Source organism: Rhamphochromis sp. 'chilingali' (genome assembly GCF_963969265.1).
Source record: "Rhamphochromis sp. 'chilingali' genome assembly, chromosome: 6".
NCBI lineage: Eukaryota > Metazoa > Chordata > Actinopteri > Cichliformes > Cichlidae > Rhamphochromis > Rhamphochromis sp. 'chilingali'.
In genome coordinates this window covers 34069066-34092473 of record NC_137933.1, presented here as the reverse complement: position 1 = coordinate 34092473, position 23408 = coordinate 34069066, and the positions used below count along the sequence as shown (strand labels likewise).

The following is a 23408-nucleotide window of genomic DNA, read 5'->3' as shown; positions in this document are numbered from 1 at the left end:
AAATGGAGAAAAAAGCGTATGCAGGCGGGAGTGGGTCGAGGTGAGAGTTGGTGTGAACAATAGTAGCAAGAATGAAAGGGATGATTTACGAAGTGATAGTGAGACCTGCTATTATGTATGGTTTGCAGATGGTGGCAATGACAAAAAGGCATAGGGCAGAGCTGAAGATGTTAAGATTTTCATTGGGGGAGAACAGAATGGACAAGATTAGAAATTAGTAGATCAGAGGGACAGCACAGGGTTGACCAGTTTAGATAATGAACATGAACAAAAAATGTCAAAGATGGAGCTGTCAAGCAGGAATAAAAAAAAAAAGAAGACTAAGGAGAAGATTCATAGAAGGAGGACATGCAAAGAGTTGGTGTGACAGAGCAAGATGCAAGGGATAAGGTAAGATGGAGCCAGATGATCCACTGTGAGAACCCCTAAAGGGAGCAGCCCAAAGAAGAAGAAGAAATCTCACAGGACCACAATGGAGAGGCTGTATTGTCTTTGACACTTTAAAACTTGGAACATATAACAAACCTGTTTGGTTATACTGAGAAAATTACAAATGATCTCCAACACTTGAGACTGAGAACCTTCACAGACAGATCTCCAGCAATTTTATACTTAAGTACATGATAATATTAATAATGCCAATCTTCTTACTCTTAGGCCATATTTAATTTTATACCAATTTTTTAATTTCATAATTATAGTGTAAAATTGCTTCTATTTAAATAAATATTTCTGAACTGCCTGCAGCTGATGAGCATCATCTGCCTTGGAAGCCACACTCCAACCTAACTACACTTTCTGCCGTCCGTGGGAAAACCCCAGAAAGTGGGACTTGGTTATTGACAAAACAAACAGCGAATCAGCGTTTTAGAAAGAAACGACTAACCAATGTCTGTCAGCGAACACGAGGACGTCATACATTAAGTTTAGTGTGGTCGTCTCCTGTAAATAATATATCTCATAGATGTAGCGAAACACTGTATTATTTCACACATTTCTCGTGGAGAATAGGTGTATTTAAATGTTTTTAGTACACTTAGGAAGGTGGCAGTCTTCTGCCAGCCTTCTTGTTGTTGACCGGCTCGCTAGGCTAACTTTAGCGTGATACTTAGCTGGTTAGGATAGTAGCATTAGCTGTCCATTTAGCTAATCAGAGGTTATTACGGGAGCAGTCTAACCTGTTTTCAGAAGCATTTGTCTAACTGGAATGGACTTCGAAATGACAGCCATTTGTAGCCACTAACCGAATTCACGCATATCAAAGGTAAGGTGTCCGTGTTGTTGGCACTGGACGTAAATGACTGTCTGGTGCATTTTAGCTCACTGTACGCTAGCCACTTTCCTCTCTTAAAGGGCCTTTGACTGACAGCTTCTGCCCGGCGACACGCTGCTGATGTTGTCAAAGGAAAATGATGATTAAAGCAAGTCATAGTATCGCTTTGTAGGTGTCATCTGAAAGACCCCGTTAACTCAATGTCACAGCAGGTCAGCGCGTGTCAGTTTGAAATTACTTTCATTTTCAATCTGTGTTGGGTTTTAGCCATGTATGGCGTTAGCCTTACAAAATCTTGTAAAAATGGTCTAACGTTACTCAGGCTCTTAAAAACAACAGCGTATTGACGGAGTAAATGTCGCAGTTCAGTAGCTGCTGTCATGCTTGAAACAATTGACGGATGTAGAAGTATTGTGTGCTCTTGACTCTGTCGGGTGGTTGAAAAATCATATCTGAGGTGTGATCAGGGGAAATCCACCCGACTAGTATCTGTCTTACCCAGAGTGTCAGAATAAGTCAACTATTTGCTCACTCTCTATTTTTAGAAATTTGAAATAAGTAGTAATTTTACACAAAGTGCTGATTTTTAAATAGAAATCACTGGTCTACTGAATGTAGATGAGAGCACAACAATCTCTCAGAAGAAACCAAAACAAGCGAACTGGATCACAGATTTTCTGAACTCTCAGTGCAGTTAAGACCGTTTTACCAGAGTTAATTTCAGTATGGCTCATCACACATCTTTTTGCATCTAATTAATGAAACTGTTCCAATGTGTGTTTTTTGTTTGTTTGTTTTTTGCTCAATTGTACTTTTAGACAGAATGAGCAGTTGTTCTTGTTAGTTGAGTTCTGATTTGTGCTTTGGAAAATTTCTAGATTAGAAATATTGTTAATGTTATGAATTATATTAATGTTTAACTTATTGTGGTATTAAAGCACATAACCGCAGCTGTCTAACCACATTAATTTACATTGCAGAAATGTAAGCTCATCACTTTCACTTATTAGGTCAAACCTTAAGTGTTCTGGGCGGGGGTTTTGTGGGGGGGGTTTTCCTAATTTTTCTCGTTTCTTCTTAGACCACAGGTCAAGGTTGCCTTGACATTGGAGCTTCTGCCTAGCATGCAGACATGAGCTCTGCCCTGTGGAGCCAGGAGAAGCCCAGTGGGGGCTTCAGGGAGGACTGGCGTTTCTACATGGTTGTAAAGGAGTGTACAGTGGAGAAGCCTCCCCAGAAGACCCTGAGGATTCCCCGTGGCAGTCTTGGCCAGGCCTGTCAGGAGCGCAACAGCCTAGGAAGAACGCTGCCCCCATGCAAGGGGAAGAAAAGTCTCCGTATTCTGGACCAAACCAACGTGGTTTTGAGCCTGGATGAGCGGGACGTCTTGGAGCTGGATGAGAAGTTGGCTGAATTGCTCTTCCCCATTACTAACTGTGAGGAACGGTATGCGCTACTCTGTAACAAGTCACGGCTAGAGCGTGTCCGTGATATTGACTGTGGTTCCAAGGTGCGTGTCCAGCTGCGCTCAGGGGATGAACCTCTGCCTGGTGTGGTCCGCTTCAAAGGCTCACTGCTTCCTGATAGAGCTCTTTCTGGAATCTGGTTTGGAGTGGAACTTCTGGTGAGATCTCTTTCAGTTTTATTCTCATTTTTGCAAAAACATGGTATCCATGTAGATTCTTAATTTGATTTTTGATCTGTTCATGAAAAATGAGATGACCACTATAGTTTAAATAAAATTTAAAGGACTGACAAAATTGTTTAAATGTAAAAAAAAAGAAGTAACAATTTAAATGAGAACATTTCAGGCTTAAAAAAGGTTTTATTTCAGCTTCATTCATGTATCTAATTAATATGAGACAAATGCTTGCAAAAGTAAAATAATCACTAAAACCAATGTATTACTTTTTAGCATGACCTTAAAAAATCTTGAAAACCAGTTATTATGTCTATGTCTGTGTAAACAACTGAAAACTAAATAGGAATAACAAAAAACAGGAACTGTTTCTTGAGTGCTGTTTGAAACCAGGTGATTTTTGCTTGACTCATGCAACTTTTTTTTGACATGATGGCTAACTGGAAACTGTTGCAAATGATTCCAGCAAATAAAACACTTATTCTTCAAATAACTTACTTAATAAGTTACAGAAGTACCACTATTTCCGCTTACATCTCATGGCACTGATTAGTGAAAGTGCTCAAGAATTTTTTTTTAGTTGTGTTACAAACTGAGTATAGATAAGAATGTAGGTTGTCAGTCTAAGTATGTCAGTGTCATTTATATGGTACTGGGAGGGAAAAAGATCCCCAGATCTTCTCCTTACACAAAAGCACTGTTGAATTCTTGAACTGTTGCTATTTTTGGAAATAATGTATAACAAAAATAGCATAGCTAACAATAAAAAAGCTTTTTTGTAGACTTTTTAAACTGTATTGATGACTGTTGAGGGTACACAGCAGTGCTGCAGAAGCTGAATGAAAAGCAAAATATTCACATTTGTATTGCTTTTACAGCGATGATGCCACACATTGACAACTTCTGTTTCAATTCACTTGGTTTAAAAAGCAGTGTGATAATGACAGTTTGTGTAAATATAACACTGAAAAAACAAACTGTAAAGCTTCAATCTTGTGAATCATGCATCTAATGGCTTTGAGTAAAAATGTGGGATTAAATAATGTATATTGCTTGTTTTATTTTCAGATATTTCAGGTTTTATTTAACAGATGTGAAGTTATTAGCTAGTACTTAAACTTCTAAAGGAAGTGGCTATAACTGTTTACCGTTTACACAAGGCTAAAACAGAGATGCAGTGTTTAAACTGGTTCGATTGTAAGAAGATAAGGTCAACATTTTAATTCTGTTCCTTTTAATCTCATCACAAAATCTGAGTTTTTGAACTAGGCTATTCATTCTGGACTGTACATGCAGTACAATAATTAAATACAGTACAAAGGCTTGTTTATTGCAGCACAATGTTGTTTGTATTCTTCAAAGTCCAGCTGCTGTCTTCTTGAGTGGGCTGATGGAGCTAAAGCATTCAAACTGCGCCTCAGTATAGCTGCCTCAGTTAGCATATAAGCTTATGATAAACTTCTGATTTATACTCCTAACTACATAGAGTTCAGTATGTTCGCTTTGCCAGCAGTAATGGTGATTCAGCAGTTTTTCTATCCAAAGAACCTGCCTGTGGATAAAGATGCACAATATCTTATATCATCCAGTGTCTGTACTAGAAATGTTTGCATTTATCATCACAGTAAGTCAAGTCATATTCCTGCTGCAGTAATCGATCAGATGCTCTCACAGCTCTAGGATGTTTACTCACCTTTATTCAAGAACGCTGAGAAAGCCGTTTTGCAAACTGGCCTCCTAATTAGAAGAATAAGTTGCTCATCTCTGTTGCTCCTGTTTTGACTTGCTCTCTAAATTTGACTCATTGTCTTTCCTCTATTTTCCCATCCCAGGAGGAAGGTCGGGGTCAAGGCTTCACGGAAGGTACCTACCAGGGTCACCAGCTTTTCCGCTGTGAGGATGAATGTGGTGTGTTTGTAGCCTTGGACAAGCTTGAACTGTGGGAGGATGATGATGACGAACCTTTGGGTGAGCTGGAGGTAGACAATATCGGTCTGGTGGAAGAGGATCAAGACTTTCCTCCACTGGAGATCAACTCAAGGGTCCTGGTGCAGACCAGGGAGGGACCAGAGAGAGGCACCATCATTTTTTGTGACCTGCTACCCGGCAATGAGAGCTTGGGGTACTATGTAGGAGTTGACATGGTAAGAATGGTTCCCTTTAAATGGGTTAATCTATTCATAAATGTACACCTGGACAGATGCAGAAACAAGCAATAAAATTTTTTAGTGCTCTGAACTGCTGGTTAGAATAAAGGATCAGTTTGTTCACCTTCCAGTCTGGGGAAAATGCTAAACATTCAACATAATATTCTAAGATCATACAGAAAAACATTCTCTTTTTCTTTTAAGAAGTAAATAATAACGCTAAATCTGGAAGCCCACTGTTATCAGTCAGGTAATAGTAAGTTGAGATGCCTTAGTGCCTAATAATATGTGTTGTATAGTATGCGTATGTGCTATTGTACAACCTTTTCTACAGACTGAGCAATTTTAGTAAAAAAACAAATATATATATATATATTTTGTCTTTGAGCTTTAGAAGAAGAAAGAAAATGATGATTTCAAAATATAGTGTATTTCCTTTGAATACAGTTCATTCATGTTTGCTGACATTCAGACCATCTATTATCTGTGGTTGCACTACGTCTGCCAGCTATGTCAAACACATTTCAATTCAGTCTCAAGTGGATGTTGCAGTAAACCACTGAATAATAGCCAATTAAAATACCTCCAAATTTGTCTTAAGAAAAATCAGTGCAGTTTCAAGTGTCTCATTGGTTTTTTTTTGGTTTTTTTTTTTACACATTCAGTCAACTATTATAAAGAAATGTGTCAGTATTGCTATTTTGATACAGACTATGGGTAAAGTCTCTGTCAGTAAGAAGTCTGTAAAACTGAGTGATTTAAACTGCTGGCTCAGATAAAATTACCAGTTTAGACATCCTCTCATGATGGAATTCTTACTTTAGGACTTGGTGTGAAAATATAAAAAAAGAAAAGGAAAAAAATGTCCTACTCTGCTGCAGTTTTCATGCTTTATGTTTTTTAAATGTTTTAAATGTTCTACCATTTGTCATCATTTTTATCCATAAACAATTTCATGTGGAATTTGCATGCAATTCCATGTAATTATCACAGTTAACTCATGTTTGCTGTACAACTTGCCTGTGTTTATTATTTTCTTTTCTCTGACAGTTACTGCGTAGGAACGCGTCTTGTTGCCTTGGATTGTAGTAGCTGGTATCTATGACTACTGTTGTCAGGCGGGAGTGGTATTGTAGTGATAGAGAGGTTGAAATACATAACTAAGGCATTTGACTGCTGATCGTTATCAGCACCACCAGCAGCTGCAGCAGCAGCAGCCCACTCGGTGCATCTGAGCCTCCCACACAAAGGCAAGACAGTCACGCGGGGAGTGAGGTAAAGACTTAGTGCTGTATGACCCAACAGCATGGCAAAGGGCCAGCAGGCAGCTGAGGAGAGCCCACTGCTCTGCCTCACTCTGCGTCCAGCCTCGCCCTGCCTTCTCTAGCTAGTGGCACTGGCTTCAAGCTTATCTTAGGCTATCCCTCTGAAGCATATTACTGGATTCCAAACTAGAGAAGAAGAAGAATACCGTGGTTGTACTTGCAGAGACAGTGGAGCTTTCAGGTGGAGGAGGACCTAAGGTGGAAGATATGGTTAATGTGGAAAAAGATGAGATGAGCATGGTTTATGGTTTATCATAACACAGAGGATCGAGTTTAAACAAAATCTTTAGATAGAGTGGGATATAGCAGACCTTGCTGAACATCAAAAAAATACGAGGAGAAGTACCACGTGTGGCACCACTTTAATCAGTGTTCCAGTGCTGAGGAGCATCTAAGAGGGTTACAAGGTTGTCATGTCTCCAACTCTTTCAGGACAATCCTATCGGGGACTGGGATGGTGTGTTTGATGGAAAGCTGCTGTGTAATTTTGCCAGTTTGGAACACACTCGACTTGTCCCCATCTGTGACGTAATGCCAGGTGAGTTATGTAGTATTTGTTCCTGGTTTTTACTGTGTTTGTACTGTCTAGCATTAGCATTTCTTTTCCTGATAACATTCAGCTGTGCCTCACTTGGACCAGCACTAAGCTGCTTCCTAGCATTCTGAGTTTGTGTTTTGCTTGCAGCGGGAACAGAGAGCCTTTTGTGTTGATGGCTCACTTGTTTTTGAAAGTCAAGTGAGATACTCTGGCTCTTTGTTCCCCACAGTGGAATATTGATTTGCTTATCTGTGCTGCTGTCTGACTGTTCAAAGTTGTATTCAAGTTTGAATAGTCAGGTGACTATTCAAGACTAATTGACATTGAAGAATTTGCAAATTTGCCACCTTTCTTTAAAACCATTCATTTAGCAGTATCTGACCATGGAGATATGTGTTATCTCAAAGTAGAACTACTTTAAATTGTCTCCCTAAACCAAACGTGTTATTTATTGGTTCCCAATTCCTCTTGTTTTGATACTTGACAGTGAAAATGTTACTTACAGCTTGCGGGACAAGTGAGGGGCAAGATAACTTGCAGCTAATTAGAATGCCTTAAGCAGCAGTTAGATGCTCTAGTTAACTGTTTATGCAGTTAACAAATTGCACTGGTCATTAATGTGAATTTCCTCTAATATGGATGTATTTTTGGAATTCACAGAATATTCCATGCAGGACCAAAGGCTCCAAAAGCACAGTTTTGCCCCCAGAGGCCCGGCCAGTGACAAGTCGTCCTCTAGCCAAAGCAAACCAAAGAGCAAAGGTAGTGCACTAAGTTATGATGCACAGCTACCTACATACATAACCACAGCTTGATGTGCTGATAAATCTTAAAGAGGACTTATGGTTATTTCCAGCTTTGTATTTTTATTCTTGGACTCTCTTAGAGTAGCTGTCTGGTCTAAAATGTAAATGTGAAATAATCCTTTTTTAAAATCTTATCTGAGTCATCATGCAACTCTTCTGTTCATCCACTGAAAAAATGCTTTTAGCTTCTCCTCCCTTTAATCTGTTGTTCTTTTGACTGGCTGTCTTTTCCAAAGAGAAGTTTTGAACAACAGGTGGGAGTGACTTGCTCATAGCCAGCACTTTTTGCCTGAGATGACCATATTAGTGGTCAATAGCGCTCATAAGAATTGAAAATGCTGCCTTAAAATTAATGTTTAAAGTAGTTGAAACCCTGAGCTTAACTGTAGTAACACAATAAAGAAATTAGGGAAACAGTGGTGGAAATAATTATTTCATCCCATGCTGAGTTTTTAAGTTTCCTTACTTACAAAGAATTGAACGGTTTCAAATTGTTTGGGGGTTTCATTTTAGTATTTAATTGCCAAGCAAACATGACCATACTTGATAGAGAAACCATTCCTGGCAAGGACAGCAGTAAGTTGTTTAGTGTAGTTGGCCACTAGGTTTGTATACATCTTAGGAGGGATTTTGGCTCACTCCTCTTTACAGAAACTCTCTAAATACCTTAGGTTTCTAGGGTGCTGCTTGGCAACTCAAAGCTTCAGCTTCCTCCACAGTTTTTCTATTAGGACTAAGGCCTGGAAACTGACTAGAAAACTCAATGACTTTAATGTGCTTCTTCTTTAGAATACAGTATAATTTGGTGATTGTCATTCTAGAAGATCCATCAACAACCCATCTTCAGTGTTCTTTTTTTGGGAAGGAGATTCTCGTCCTAGATTTTACAAAACATGGCCCCTCAATACTGTGAAGTTGTCCTGTACTCACTGTTCTGTCAAAACAGTCCCAAAATATAATGTTTCTAACCCTGCGCTTGACTGTGGGGATGTTGTTCTGTGGGTCTTACTATTCCTCCAATCAAAAAGGGCTCAATTTTGGTTTCATCTGACCATGGCACTTTGTTCTGAATCATTTAGATCACATTTAGAAAGCCATACAGGCTTGTAGATATGCCCTCTTGAGCATTAGGACCTTGAAGGCGTTTCAAGATTTCAATCCATTATGGTTTAGTGTGTTATAAATGCTGTTCTTGGTGACTGTGGTCTTAACAGCTTTTTGATTATTAACACGCTGTCTTTGTAGGACTTGCTCTGTCTGTAAATGAAAGCTTTAAATGAGTAAGGAAGAAAGTAAACAGATGACAGGTGTGTTTACCAGAGCTGCTCTACAGTATTTTGATGCAAAGAAAGTCTCAGTCTTAAATGTTGAAGGATTTTAGTCTTCTAGACACAAAGTCTTTTGAGGAACATCCATAGTGTAAATATGTCAGAAAAGATCTTAGATAGACCAGATGTCATTGCTCATGACATCTGGTTTCAAAACCCCAAAATCCTAACAATGCTCATCTTAAACAGGAGTTCACAAGCCAATGGATGAGGTTTTACTTTTATTCTATGGGAATATCACAGTGGGTTTACTTTAAAGGGGCATTCCATCAAATTTGCCAGGTTGTAAAGCCAAAAATATCCTACACATTTCCACTTTTCATACACTATATAAGCCAGTTATGGCTGTCTTTTATTTGTTGCAGATAATTATTGTTGAAGCTTATAATATTTTTAGATGAGTAAAATCAGGGATGATACCTTTGTTTTGTCGGGAAGTCCCACATAAAAGAAAATAATACAGATTGCTTAAGTTGACTTGATGTGAATGCAGTGCCTCTCACCCTGCTCTTCAACTTTTTGTTGCCGTTCATGATTGATCTTTTCCTTAGAGTTGTAGATGCCTGTTTCCTTTGTTCAGTGTTGAAACATGGTGAGAGAAGTTAAAGCACATACACTGGTACAGTGTGCACACGTGCACATTATGCTTATCTCTCTGTACTTTCTCTTTTCATGTACTTGCTGTATTTACAGGATTAGGTCATCAGTGTGGCAGTAGAAGCAAGTCTGAGTTTTACTATACTTTAAATGGCAGCTCTCTTGATCCCCCAGCCCAGCCCAAATCCAAAAGCACATGGTACATTGATGAAGGTAAAAGGGGAAAAAAAAGTACTCATGGGATGTCACCATCTTAAAGGCAAGCTACTGTTTACAAACTACATATTAATCTGAGGTACTGCAGAGCTTTAATACATTTACAGTTGCAAAATAAGGGTTTCCATTCCCACATTCCCTCTATAGTAAAAGACATTCACACTCTGGTACTGTGAGTTGCCATAAATAAACGGGTCCATCAAATGTATGCCGTGAAGTACGGGTAATATAAAGAGAATGTTGTAGAATTTGATGAACGACGTTTCAAAGCTGCTAAATGAATACCTCGAGGTACCGTAAGCCTTGAGCACTGGATACTCATTTGATTTATTGATTTAATTCAATTGCATTTTATTCATACGGTGCCTAATCAAAACAACAGTTGCCACAATTTGCTCCAATGTATTGCTGGCCAGAGCCTGTGCTGCATGTAATTTCCCCGCTCTGTCCTGGTTATCTGCAGCTATCCAAGAAAAACTAAAAATGTAAACGAAAGGAAAACAGTTCCAGAGTGGATTTGTTCAAGTGTCTTTGAGTTCCGAGTCATAAATTTTGGGGCAAAAAAAATGTTATGTGATTGATTTTGCAAAAGAAGGATAACTGTGAGGTTTCCCCCCCTTCCCAAGGTTCTGGTAACAAAAAGTAATTGCAACCAGATTTAAGTAAACACTATTTATACAGAGCAATACTATCAAGTAGTTTGCTGCAGTAGCTTGCTGTAAGGACTTTTCCAGTAGTCTTGTCCCGGTTCACAATTTCAGTGTTTCTTTGTGGTATTCTACCTGCATGAGCTATTTGGTGTTTCTAAAGGCTTTTATTGATGCTTTGTGCTGCAAATGACTCCTTACCTTTCTGATATTTTTGTTTTTTGCTACTGATGGTGGTTCAGCACATTTGCCAGCAAAAGCATTAGTAAAAGATTAGGTTTGTGGAGTCAGACTTGGCTAATTTTTGTCAGATTGTTGTCTTGTTTATGTGTTTCTCATGGTGTAGGAAAACAAGTTGATTGTTTTTGTTCTTCTTCCACTGCTCGTTTCATCACCAATCATCACTAGCAGTTGTGAATAAATTTTTTAAGAATATTTATTGTCCTTGGATCCAGTGACAGAATCACAAAGTAAAAGAAAATATAAATAAGATTAAAAGACATGCAGGAAAAGGTGATAATGTGCCTAAATATCATGGCAAATTTGGACTAATCATAAGCAGAATTTGCTGTCTATAGCTGTTTGTGATGTTGCCGTGTCATGGCAAAATAATATTTGAAAACCTTCTGTGTTATTTCAGTAATGCATTTAGTTCAGGTAATTTCACATGCTGTTTGAAATTAGGACAGTCACAAATAGCTGATGTGCCATTTTCACAACTGCTTACTCATCCTGTGAATGTGTAATCATTTTCATCTTCCTCCTGCATATTTTGGGCCTTTTATGCACTGGTGCTCTCATTTGTATCAAAGTCAGCAGACAAGGTTACACATTTCTGTGGTTCTTTCAGTACAGGAAGAGTTCATTTGGAGATGGACAAGCTTGAAGTTGCATTCTGTCATGACAATTCAGTCAGCACTGGTTATATCGCACTTTTTTTTAATCACTGGTACATTTAAAATTCAGAGAGGCACAATGAATAAACATGTATTTGTTGTTTATTCTCTCTGGATAAGCTATGTTACCACAGTGCAATGGTGTCTGTTTATTACAGAGAAACAAATGTTACAATTTAGAGGATAACAATTTGTTAAAAACATTCAGAGAGGGGCAATGAAACTGTGAGATTGGTTTATGAAGTCACGTTATTAGAGATTGTTTGAGGTTGTTGTGCAGCGGGCACCCTAGGTGGCAAAAGCAATAAAATCCATAGATAATAAATACTGAACTAAATTTTTATAACTAAAATGGCTAAAACCTAAGTGGCCTTCTATTATGTTATGCTCTTTATATTACTCAGTTTTCCATATTGAATTTCAAGAAAACAAATGTCAAAGTCCTCTAACAGGGCTGTGTATATTGAACATTGTAAAGGGTAGTGGGGAATAAATTCAGTAACTTCCCACTTCTGTAAAAAGATGGTGTGTAAAGTTCCGCTTTTCAGTCATTCAAGTCATTCACTGTTCAAGGATTTGCATGAAACATTATATTTACAGCAGTGGAAATGCAGATGTAAATTGCGGTGGCTTTACCAGAATCTCCAGCTTGCATCAGATATTACATAGTGACTGAACTGTCCTGAACATAGGGAATTCATCTGAAAAGTCCCATTTCACAAACACATGGTTTGAATTAATGGTACAGTATTTCCTTGTGTACTTCATTTCATGAAATATTTGTTCACAACTTGATTTTTTTTTTTCAATATTATCAAATAAAGCTGACTCACTGTGACATATGGAAAATCTGTAACTTGATTCTGCCAGTAAATTGATTGAATGATATCCAATTACTTAACCTCATACCACAGCTGAGGGCATTTTCACACCATATAGAATATTGCTCAGCAATGGACAATTGTTTTTTTACAATTGTCTAAAAGACACAGATAATTATTTCTGCTTGCCAGTATCTACTCAACAGTATACCCTTTCACAGATGCCTCTTATTTTGGTATTTTCTTCTCATTTAAATAACAAATATCTGGTCCATTTAAGCTTTTGTTGTTCATTTTCATGTTTTCTTCAGCTTGATCAATGGGTCCAATATTTGAGAATTACTTCTATTATTTTCTTTTTACAGATTGTCAGCAAAATAAATGAATAGATGGCACTACTTTGGCACTCATGTGTCTCAAAGTTCCCTGAACCTACATTTTCAGAAAAAGATGCCATTTACTGCATTTTTACTACAAATTTCTTAGAGTTTGATCAGTAAATAACAGTAAAAATCAGTTCGGTCATGAAAAGACTCTTAATGGTTGATCTCTACTGTTTCCACGTGCTACTGATGTATCACTGATGTGTGATAGCTTTGGCGTCACTTGTGTGAAAATGCCCAAAGATGCTGTAAAAATGGTGTTTACCATGTAGTAATTCATCACCATCTGAAACCATCTGCTGATCTGCTGCATGTGGTAAAAATGGAATAAAACAAGCATTTATAGTTTTCCTCCCTAAAGACCGCTCTACAGTCTCTGCCCTACACACAGCCTACAGAATATATTTTTAAAAAACATATTAACTTTTGGGTTTTGTTTTCTCTCATGCAGTTGGGGAGGACCCCGCCAAGTCACTTACTGACACACCCCCTGACTTCAACCAGTCCTCTCCACCATCCAGGGCCCCACCCTCTGGCTCATTGTCCAGCGACAACAAATTTCACTCGCTGCCCTTCAGTCTCAATCGTAAGCCTGGGCCTATTGACAGCATGAGCCATGGACCCCTGTCACTCTCTGTTCAGTCAGTGATGGGAGAGCAATCAGAGTCCCCTTCTTCTGCTGCTCCTCCCTCGCCACGGCCTTCAACACCTCCTCGAGGACAACCAGGTTTGGAGGTGGGGTCTCTGGTAGAGGTGAAAGAGAACCCTCCTCTGTGTGGTGTCATCCGTTGGGTGGGTCTGCCTCCTGGCCTACTGGAGCCTCTGGCTGGTCTGGAGCTGGTGAGACGACACAAAGATGTAAAATTAGGGACAGGAATTAGAGATACTGCTTGTCTTGCCAGTATTATGCAGTATATTAATTTGTTGATGTTTTTGTCCTACCCTTCCCCCATTATTATTGCATTTCCTGTCTGTCGTGAACCTGAGCTCAACTCATATTATTGCCATTTTGCGCATAGTGTAAATATATTGTGCTATCATTGCAAACAATTTGAACAAACACTGCCTTGGTAAATAATATATTGGTAGACAGACAGTATGCATATGGTTAACACATACTAACTGACTTCTATATAGACTAGGTATATGAAATTCAGTATATCAGATACTGAACAGCCACATTATTGTCAAGAAGTACACGATCAGGCAGTCCTTGGTTCCCAGACGTTTGGAGTTAAAGAAAATGTTACTTTTTTAGAGTACATGTTTGTAGGACCTTGCAACAATTTAATCACATGACCTTGTAATTCCAGGAAGAAGAGTGCCCTGGTTGCACTGATGGCACATTCAAAGGCACACGTTATTTCACCTGTCCCCCCAAAAAAGCCCTGTTTGTGAAGCTGAAGTGCTGCCGGCCCGATTCCCGTTTCCCGTCTCTTCACCATTCCTCCAATCCCATAGAGCGCTGCAACTCCATTGGTGAGTCATTTGGAGGTATATCAATAATTAAAATGATTAGTTTAACTAATGGTCTCACAAAATTTGTGCTTACACTTGTACTATGTGTATTTTCTGCAGCATTTGGGGGTTACCTGAGTGAGGTGGTACATGAGAACACACCTCCACGCACAGAAAATGATGGCCTGGATGTCATGGTGGGAAAGAAGAAAGGCATTCAGGGTCACTACAACTCTTGCTACCTGGATTCAACCCTCTTCTGGTCAGTACTCTTTAGGTGTAAGGGTAAATACTTTTTTATCTACAGTATATGAAATTTGTTTTATTGCCCTATGTGCACTTTAATTATCGATTGACTGCACAGAGCCTCACCAGCCTTTGCCTTAAAGCAGTAACTTAATAGATTTTTTATTTTATTTTAAAGCTTTGACCAGGATGAGCTCCAGCTGTGAGCTGACTGGGAGATAGTTATATAGCAGTTTCTGTCAACAGTCATTTTAGGTGAAGCAGTCAATCCAGAATAGTAGAAATTCCTGTAATAGTGCTTGAACTATTGTTGTGGTTATTAAATTCAGTCTGAGGGCTGTAGACAGTAAGGAAGGTCCAAGATTCACATGTGATGCTTAATTAACAAAATGGACACTAATGTAAGTGAACAAATTGTGTTATGTGCATCATATGAAGTTTTACAACTAGGTATCCATGATTTAATACAAATGTTGAAAATGGATATTTGACCAGTAGCTTTTAGTGAATTATTTTTTCAGTTTTTTTGTTTTATTTTTCTTTTTGTTCCAGGTTTAGATTAAAATTTAAATGAAACATCTGAACATCTTACTATCAGAAAATATCTTCTTGTTTGCGGATAAACAGCCATCAAGCTAGTTATATTTCCAACTGTGATACTTTTGGGTCTGTTTTTTTTAGTAAACAAAGACAACCATTGTATGGCAATTAGCTAACAGGCAACATTCATTTTAATTCCTTTGGTGGTCCTTTGCAGTTTGTTTTCCTTCAGTTCTGTACTGGACACGGTTCTGCTGAGGCCACGATCAAAGACTGATGTAGAATATTACAGAGAGACTCAAGAGCTGCTGCGTACAGAGATAGTCAACCCTCTTCGCATGTAAGTCTTAAAAGATACTCAGATCCATGTATTTAACTCTTGCAGTATTGTAAGTCTGTGTTGGAACAGTGCTGAACAATTTTAAATTAGAGCTCATACATTTAAATAAAAGAAGACGTTTTTATTCCATCCATCAAAACCTGAATTTAGATGTGAAGCAAACTGCTTCTGAAAAGCTAAACTGTAGTTGTATTTGCTAAACTGTATTGGAGTATTTAGACCACTTTGTTTTCTAGACATGGATATGTTTGTGCCACTAAAGTTATGAAGCTAAGAAGGATCTTGGAGAAAGTAGAAGCTGCTTCTGGATTTACATCTGAAGAAAAAGGTATGAGACTTTTTTTTTTTTTTTTTTACCTTGTGCTCATGTCTGTGAAGGTTCTCAGTCATCCAGGTCATCGTAGTCAAAGGAGCTTGCAAAGAAAAGCGTCTGGACTTGAAGACGTTTCACCTCTCATCCGAGAAGCTTCTTCAGTTCTGAAGAAGCTTCTCGGATGAGAGGTGAAACGTCTTCAAGCAACTTAAAGAAGTCCAGACGCTTTTCTTTGCAAGCTCCTTTGACTTACCTTGTGCTCATTATCATGGGTTTGGAAATTGATATTGGAAGTTGTCTCAATTATTAGTATTCTACTAGTAGTCAAAGGAGCTTGTAAAGAAAAGTGTCTGGACTTCTTTAAATTGTTTGAAGGCGTTTCAAATCTCATCCGAGAAGCTTCTTCAGTTCTAAGGTCAAATGGTGGGGAGTCCCAGATTTAAACCTAGTGGGAGTATCCCCCCCACAGAGGGACAAAAGGACCCCCCTGACGATCCTCTAATCGCCTGAGCCAAGGTGTAAAAATGGGTGTGGGTCCCAATCAGCCAGGGTTTTGGGTGAGCTCATTGTGAAACCTGGCCCCACCTTATCATGCGAATTCCTGAGGTCAGATGGCCCAGGATGTGAGTGGGCGTTAAGGCGTCTGGGGAGAGAACTCAAAACTGGATTATAGATGGCAGAGAGTTGGTGTCGTAAACCACCGCCTCTGTTCAAAGATGGTCGCTCACAGTGGACATAGATGGCTTCTTTCACTCCTCTTTCAAACCATCGGTCCTCTCTGTCCAAAATGTGAACATTGGCATCCTCGAAAGAGTGTCCATTCTACTAGTATTGCTTTTGTGTCTGGCTAAGGATGTAGATTTTATGTGACAAATTTCAAAATAAATGCTATAAAAAAAGAAGACACTTACATACCAAATCATTAATATACTATATATACGTACACTCATAGTTTGAACAGTTTATGGTGGCATTTGTGCAGAAATATTGCCTCAAAACTCATTTCAGTTAATTTTGCATTGCAGATCCTGAGGAGTTCCTCAATATCCTTTTCCATCACATACTGAGGGTGGATCCGTTGCTCAAGCTAAGGTAAAGGCCAAGTAACTTACAACTAAATGTGAAAATCTGTAAATTCCAAGGAAATACAGGTTTATGTAATTTACTTTTTTTTTTCAAGATAAAAAAAAAACAAATACCAACAGAAAATACCCAAACTGATAGGTTTTGTAAAATTAAAATATTTTACTACTCCAAAAGTGACTGTCTCAAACACCAAGAAGAAAACTGATTAAGCCATGGAGAGAATGTATGCTCACTGGCCACTTCATTAGATACACCTTGATAGTACTTGGTTAATATACTATATACATTTTGAAAAATTCTTCCAAGATGTTGACTTGTTTTGACATGATATCAACAATCTTCATGCATTTTTTGTCAGCTAGACATCCATGTGAATCTTGTAAACTTAAAAAAAACAAAACTTATCAGTAATATTCTATTACCCAGTTTTGATGAACCTTTGTGGATAGCAGCATTGGTTTCCCATTCTTAGTGACAAAAGTGTTACCTCTAGTGTTGTCTAGAACTCTAGGCTACCAAGGTACGCTCTTCTGCATACACTGGTTTAAACAAGTGGTTATTTGAGTTACTGGGTCCTTGCTATTAGCTTGAAGCTAGGGATGCAACAATACCAATTTTTTCAAACCGGCACTGTCTCGAGCTTTCGGAATAATAAATAAACACTTCTGTTTGGAATAAAATAAATACAAATTAGGTTTGAGAATAAAATAAACTTTTCAATTGTTGCAGAGTTTCCATATTGTAAACAAACAAACAAAATAACGAAAGTATTTGGCATTGACGAACGAACTCCCCATCTGGATCATCAGTCCACTTTGCCGTTAAACCAAGGACTGACATCGCGCACACACTGCTTGTCTTTACCTCTTTAGAAAGTTTTGGCACCATTATCTCCCTGATGTGTGGGCGGTTGGGAATTTCATATCGCAGCTTGAGTATGCTGAGAAGAATCCTATGTTTTCCACGACTGGCATTGGCTGGTCATCCAGAGCGATAAAATGAGCCTCTGTTATTTTAACTGCCCGTGGATTTTCTCTTGACATTTTTCATCGCTTTTCCAAAACCTGAGTTAAAGTTGGCTGTTCTGGTCCACACTGACATTTTGTTTAGCCTAGCTACAGCAGCCTCCAGTTTCTCTTTTTTTATCTGGTGCTGCCAGTCTGACTCGTCTAACCCTGTGCCTGTTTAGCGCGGGATGTCCCCCTAGTGGCCAATCTAAAAAACTACAACAAAAATGACAAGCCACCCTCTGATTAATGAAATAAGTTAGTATCGGTTCATGGTATCGGTTAACTTTTACGAGTATGAGTACACACACATTTTACAGTATCGGCCCCGATACCAGTATCGGTATCGGTGCATCCCTACTTGAAGCAGTTTCATCTGACCTCTGACATAAGTTATTAGTCCTTTATTTAACCAGGTAAAAAATCTCATTGAGATTAAAAATCTCATTTCCAAGAGAGACCTGGCAGTGAGGTATTGTTATCCAGAGAACTGATTTTCACTGAATATTTTCTTTTTTTTTTTCCAAAGAATTCTCTGTAAATTCTAGACGTTGTTGTGTGGGTAAATCCCAATAGAGCCATAGTTTCTGAAATACTATGACCAGGCTGTCTGGCACCCACAACCATGCTATGCTCAAAGTCATTTAAATGACATTTCTTAAACAAAAAACATCCAGAAAGCACCATCCCTCCATCTAAACAGTCTTTAATTGCTAAAACATGTTATTACTTTGCTTTTCGTAAAGAATTAGTTAGGGATGGTAATAAAAAAAATTCAGTACTTTTCACACAAAAATAATATTAAAGGTTAGGGTTATGATGTGCCATAAAGAACTTCCCCCTGATTATCAGTGCATTACCAGACAGTGGAAATATAGTCACAACAGCACTAAACCATGTGTCTAAATCTGTAATATGTAAATTTATACCACAGTTCTTGACACTGGAACCTTTATGGGTTACAACATGGGCAAAGTGGTTGGACTGTGGGAATTTTGTTTGACAGACTGAAAGCTAATGTTGCGGTTTTATTTACAAATCTTTGAAATTCCGATGAGCAGACTATATGACTTAAAGAGTTGGATGTCATCATTTATGACTGTTGTTTTGCTGTACATGAATTGTTAAGCTGTGTCATTACAAGTTGCCGAACTTGGAATGAATGCTACTGACAATCTTTAATCTGATTTTACAGTCTGTCAGAGACATGCAGATATAGTGAAACAAATGTTAAATTTTGAGCTGTTAAATGTCAAACAGCCTGATTTTAAAAACATGTTAAAATTTTCTGTTTATGTTGATCTTTCACCTCCCGCTCATATTTCACAAATTCTGAGACTATTTTTACTTCTTTTATAAATTGTTACAAATATTGGTACTGGTATTTTTCAGCTTGTATAAGTAAAAATTGCTCTTTGCTGTATCATTTTTTAGGAAAAAGCGCACAGTTCATGAAGAGCTTCCAAGACCTGTACACAATTAGTTTTTCCCTTGAGGAAGGAAGATCATTGAACAAAGACTTTGCTGTTGTTTTCTAGGTCAGCAGGTCAAAAGGTCCAAGACTGTTATTTTTACCAGATCTTCATGGATAAGAAGGACAAGGTCGGAGTTCCCACCATCCAGCAGCTCCTGGAATGGTCTTTCATCAACAGCGACCTAAAGTTTGCAGAGGTTTATTTGAATTATTTTCAAAAGTTTGATATTATAGTGCATTGACTGTTTGAAAACTTTTTTTTGCAAGTCTAAAAACATTTTATATACTAATTAATTTTTTTTTTTTTTAAACATTCAAAGAAAAAAAGAGTTTGAATTAAGAGGTTGTAACTGAAATATTACATTGGCATGTACTTATTTATAAATGTTTTTGGAGTGTTTAATCTACTTGACCAGAAACGTTTTTCAGTTTTACTCCAGCATGTGCTATAGAAGTTGCACCTTTCCTTTAAAATAAGACATATATTTCCAGATATTAACGATTACACAGTTTATACCGTATATTATGTATTTAATATCCTCTTTTTCTTTCCTGTTGTTGGAAAGACTTCCTCTTATTCGTCTGTAGCACGATAGTCTCAGTTCCTATTTTATGACTTGGACATTTATAGACGACCACCTATGGGTTCTCTTTCTCTGTTAGGCTCCTTCCTGCCTAATTATCCAAATGCCCCGCTTTGGCAAAGACTTCAAAATGTTCAACAAAATTTTCCCCTCCTTGGAACTGGACATCACAGATCTTCTTGAAGACAGTGAGTAGCTAATATTTATGTCCAGTCTAGGTCTGTAATGTGCTGGTCAGTGGTGATTCAAAGCTGTATGTGGCATTTGGTATTGAATTTCCACTCAGTTGTCACTTCAGCTCAGCTGAGATAAAGGAACCAATTTTTCTTGCTTTCCAGTCTGCTTTCAATTTTTTGAAGAATTTAACTTTATCACTGCCAACACACTATACCAAAGGTTTGTGTTTTCTTATCCAGCTCCAAGGGAATGTCGTATCTGCGGAGGCCTGGCTCTCTACGAGTGCCGAGACTGTTATGAGGACGGGGACATCACTGCTGGCAAGATTAAACAGTTCTGTGAAAAGTGCAATACACAGGTAAATAACTCAAGGCGTTGTTGCAGCATTACTTCAACCAGAAACAAGTTTTAAAGTCTATGCCAGAATCAGCCATTTGGTGGCGCCAAATCCAAAGAAATCCTAGTGGTTCAGTGTTAAGTTTAACAAACTCTTTGTATTTATTTATTTTTTTTTTCAAATAATTTGTATGGCAGTAGGATTCCTGGAAGACTTTTGTTTCCTCTAATCTCCTTTATATATTTCTTAAATAACTGTGGAATATTTCTAATAACATGTTTAACATCTTTTGTTTGTCACTAAAAGGCCAGTGTAACAAATGGTGTATGACGCGGGACATATGTGCTTGTACTGATTTAGGTTCACCTCCATCCGAGGAGAAAAGCCCATCGACACGGCAAACTGTCCATTCCCAAGGAGCTACAAGAAAGTACAGGCCGTCAGGGCAGTTTTCCCCGCCAGAGGATGGAGCTGTTCGCCGTGCTGTGCATCGAAACCAGTCACTACGTGGCCTTCGTCAAGTATGGCAGCGCAGATTCAGCCTGGCTCTTCTTCGACAGCATGGCCGACCGTGATGGTGCGTGTGATGGCCTGTTGATGTCGTTTTTGTAAATTTTGACTGAAGTTACTACCATTTAAAAAAAACAACAAAAAAAAAACATCTTCTTTGTTTAATGTCAAAACTACGACCCACAATAAGTTAAAAACTATTTATACAAATAAGCAAACAATTGTTTAAGATGCCAAGAAATATTTAATTACCCTCTAGTGCATAAGCTGCTATGTAGCATTTTTGTTGCTTTCTTATGAGATTGTGCTACTGTTCACTGGTAACTTGATAACAGCTTTATAGTTTCACCTTTTTTTTTTAAAGGACGTCGTTGTAAAAAATCAACTAATAGTGATTGCATTTAATTAAAATTGAAGAGGTATTTTAGTCATGACCTAGCTTTGTTGTGTCCATTCTGCTGTCTCTAATGACCTCGCTTGCGATTTTTCAGGAGGGCAGAATGGTTTCAACATCCCGCAAGTTTCTCCCTGTCCGGAAGTGGAAGCCTACCTGAAAATGACCCCAGAGGAGCTGCACACCCTTGATCCCAAAAGCATCCAGGGCCAGGCCCGACGCCTCCTGTGTGATGCTTATATGTGCATGTACCAGAGCCCGACGATGAGCCTGTACAAGTAGAACCCTCTCCCAAGACCCCTACCCTCCTGCTCCTTAGTCACTCCACCTCCCCAAGGCAGAAAAGTTCCAGGAAGACCAAAAATTAAACTAAAAGAAGAACAGCTGCCTGCCAGTAGGGGCACTGTCCAGAATTAATCCTTTCCCCTCTTACTCTCCTCAATGCCTGTTTGGTTCTGGAGGCTGGAGAGATGGAAGAAAGGGGGAGAAGCCTATTTGCACTGTGCATTAGTTGAAGTGTTGTGTTCTTCATGTAGTCCTATGTAGCTTCCCTGTGTCTCACAGCTGAGCATTGGTAGTGGATGATGAAGCAAATGTAGGCATTATGAGGAATCACTCCCTGTTGAGGGAGGAAAGAGATAATGGGCGGGAGGGCATGTTGCGTTGTAGTGACTGACAAAACATGTGCAACAAAAACACAATGAACTAGTGGGAAGACCTTGCTCACCTCATTTACCTTAAGAAAAGAGGAGTCTTGCTATTCTTAATCACTGAAAATGTTGGGCGCTTTCCATAACGCACATTAAGGAAGTAATGCAGTGTGCAAATCCTCATCCAACCTGTACGCTTCTGTGTAAAATACCTAAGTAGCATAGTCTTGGTAGTAACATCAACAGTATAGATGTCAACCTACTGTGCAGCTGCATCAAAACCAGACTCTTTGCTCTTTGTGAACAGGTTTGCATAATTTCCCATCAAACTGTGTAAGTGTCTTTACAGTATGTTTTGCAGAAACAGATGTAGCCATTGTAAAAGTCTCACGTTTTACTGCATACTTGCATAACTAATGCTGCACCTTTTACATCATCCCCAAGCGAACCTATCAGGAAACATTTAGGTTTTGTTTTTTTATTTTATTTTCCTCCCCATTTGAAGTCACAGTGAGTGCTAATTTGTCGGTCGGGAGACATCGGTTTTGTGTTACAGAATACAAATTTGCTCCTCTGCTCTCGTTGTAAAGAATGGTCTGCATTGCTAATGCAGTGTAGATGCCAGATACATTCATGGAGGGGGGCTTGTACAATGGCTGCTGTTGTAAAGCTGATTGGTGGAGCACTCCATGCATTCATAGGGTCAATGAGGTGAAATACTGGAAAAGTCTGACTGTTTTCTTTAAGGTAAGTGTGTGTGATGTGAAGAATTTCACATGCAGTGTTTTTAAGTCTGTCACTCATTGTGTTGATGAGTAAAACTAAATTATGTTTTATGTTTACAAAACCTTTTCTCTGCCCATCGTGGCGCATTGGATATCCTATGATTTAGGTGAAGCAGGTATTGACTCTCGCTGCCTTTAATGAAAGTATAACTTGCAATATTTCCATCCAGGCACAAGATAACAAAACAGTTGTGATCAAAATATTATTATTTATTGTACTTTAAACATATTACAAACTATTCTCCCTTTCTAAGAAAAAGAAACAGGGTTCATGAAAGTGTACGTTTTGGGTACTCCTTGTCCTCTTACTCTATATGAAGTAAGTTTTTGTCAACAGCAGCTACTACTGAATGTTCATAGTGACACATGGAACAGTTAACAGATGATGGGAAATGAAGAGGCACAAGGCTGGTAACCTTGACGCATCAATGTATGTAAAGAAAAAAATAAATAAAAAGATGATCCTTGATTCCATTGTATTCCCAAAAACCAAAAGCTTACCAATCTAAATACAAAGTGATTGTTTTTTTTAGTGTGTGTGTGTGTATATGTGTGTGTGTGTGTGTATGTATATACACACACACACACACACACACACACACACACACACACACACACACACACACACACACACACACACACACACACACACACACACACACACACCTTAATAATCATGGATTAGGTTGTGATTATTAGGTGACCGTATAAGGACAAATTTTAAAGTCCCTCCCACCTGACAACTTCCATTTTGGTCTGTGGTCGTTTCCACTGTTGCAGGTATTCTGACACCTGTGCAAACTTTTTCTGCACTGCTGGAGCTTATCACTGATTGGAGCCTTGTTCTCTATGAGAGAAGTCTCAGAGCAGAGATTAGGATTGAGATTATTT

General features: G+C 38.5%; 1 protein-coding gene across 4 annotated transcripts; it reads left to right on the top strand.

The window, feature by feature from the left end:
* The first annotated feature begins 911 nt into the window (after positions 1-911).
* On the top strand, positions 912-23061 carry cyld (cylindromatosis (turban tumor syndrome)). Of its 4 annotated transcripts, XM_080884729.1 has the most exons (17): positions 913-1264; positions 2355-2897; positions 4745-5056; positions 6817-6922; positions 7583-7684; positions 9750-9866; positions 13068-13456; positions 13930-14095; positions 14195-14336; positions 15078-15200; positions 15437-15528; positions 16539-16605; positions 19145-19277; positions 19744-19852; positions 20081-20199; positions 20539-20755; positions 21180-23061. In XM_080884729.1, exons 2-17 carry the CDS (start codon positions 2406-2408, stop codon positions 21362-21364), a joined length of 2871 nt encoding a protein of 956 aa, XP_080740855.1. In that variant the 5' UTR covers positions 913-1264; positions 2355-2405; the 3' UTR covers positions 21365-23061. The 4 variants fall into 4 exon arrangements, with proteins under 4 accessions (XP_080740854.1, XP_080740855.1, XP_080740856.1 ...); XM_080884728.1 differs by having other exon boundaries at positions 912-1264; positions 13930-14336; XM_080884730.1 differs by lacking the exon at positions 9750-9866.
* Positions 23062-23408: the final 347 nt, after the last annotated feature.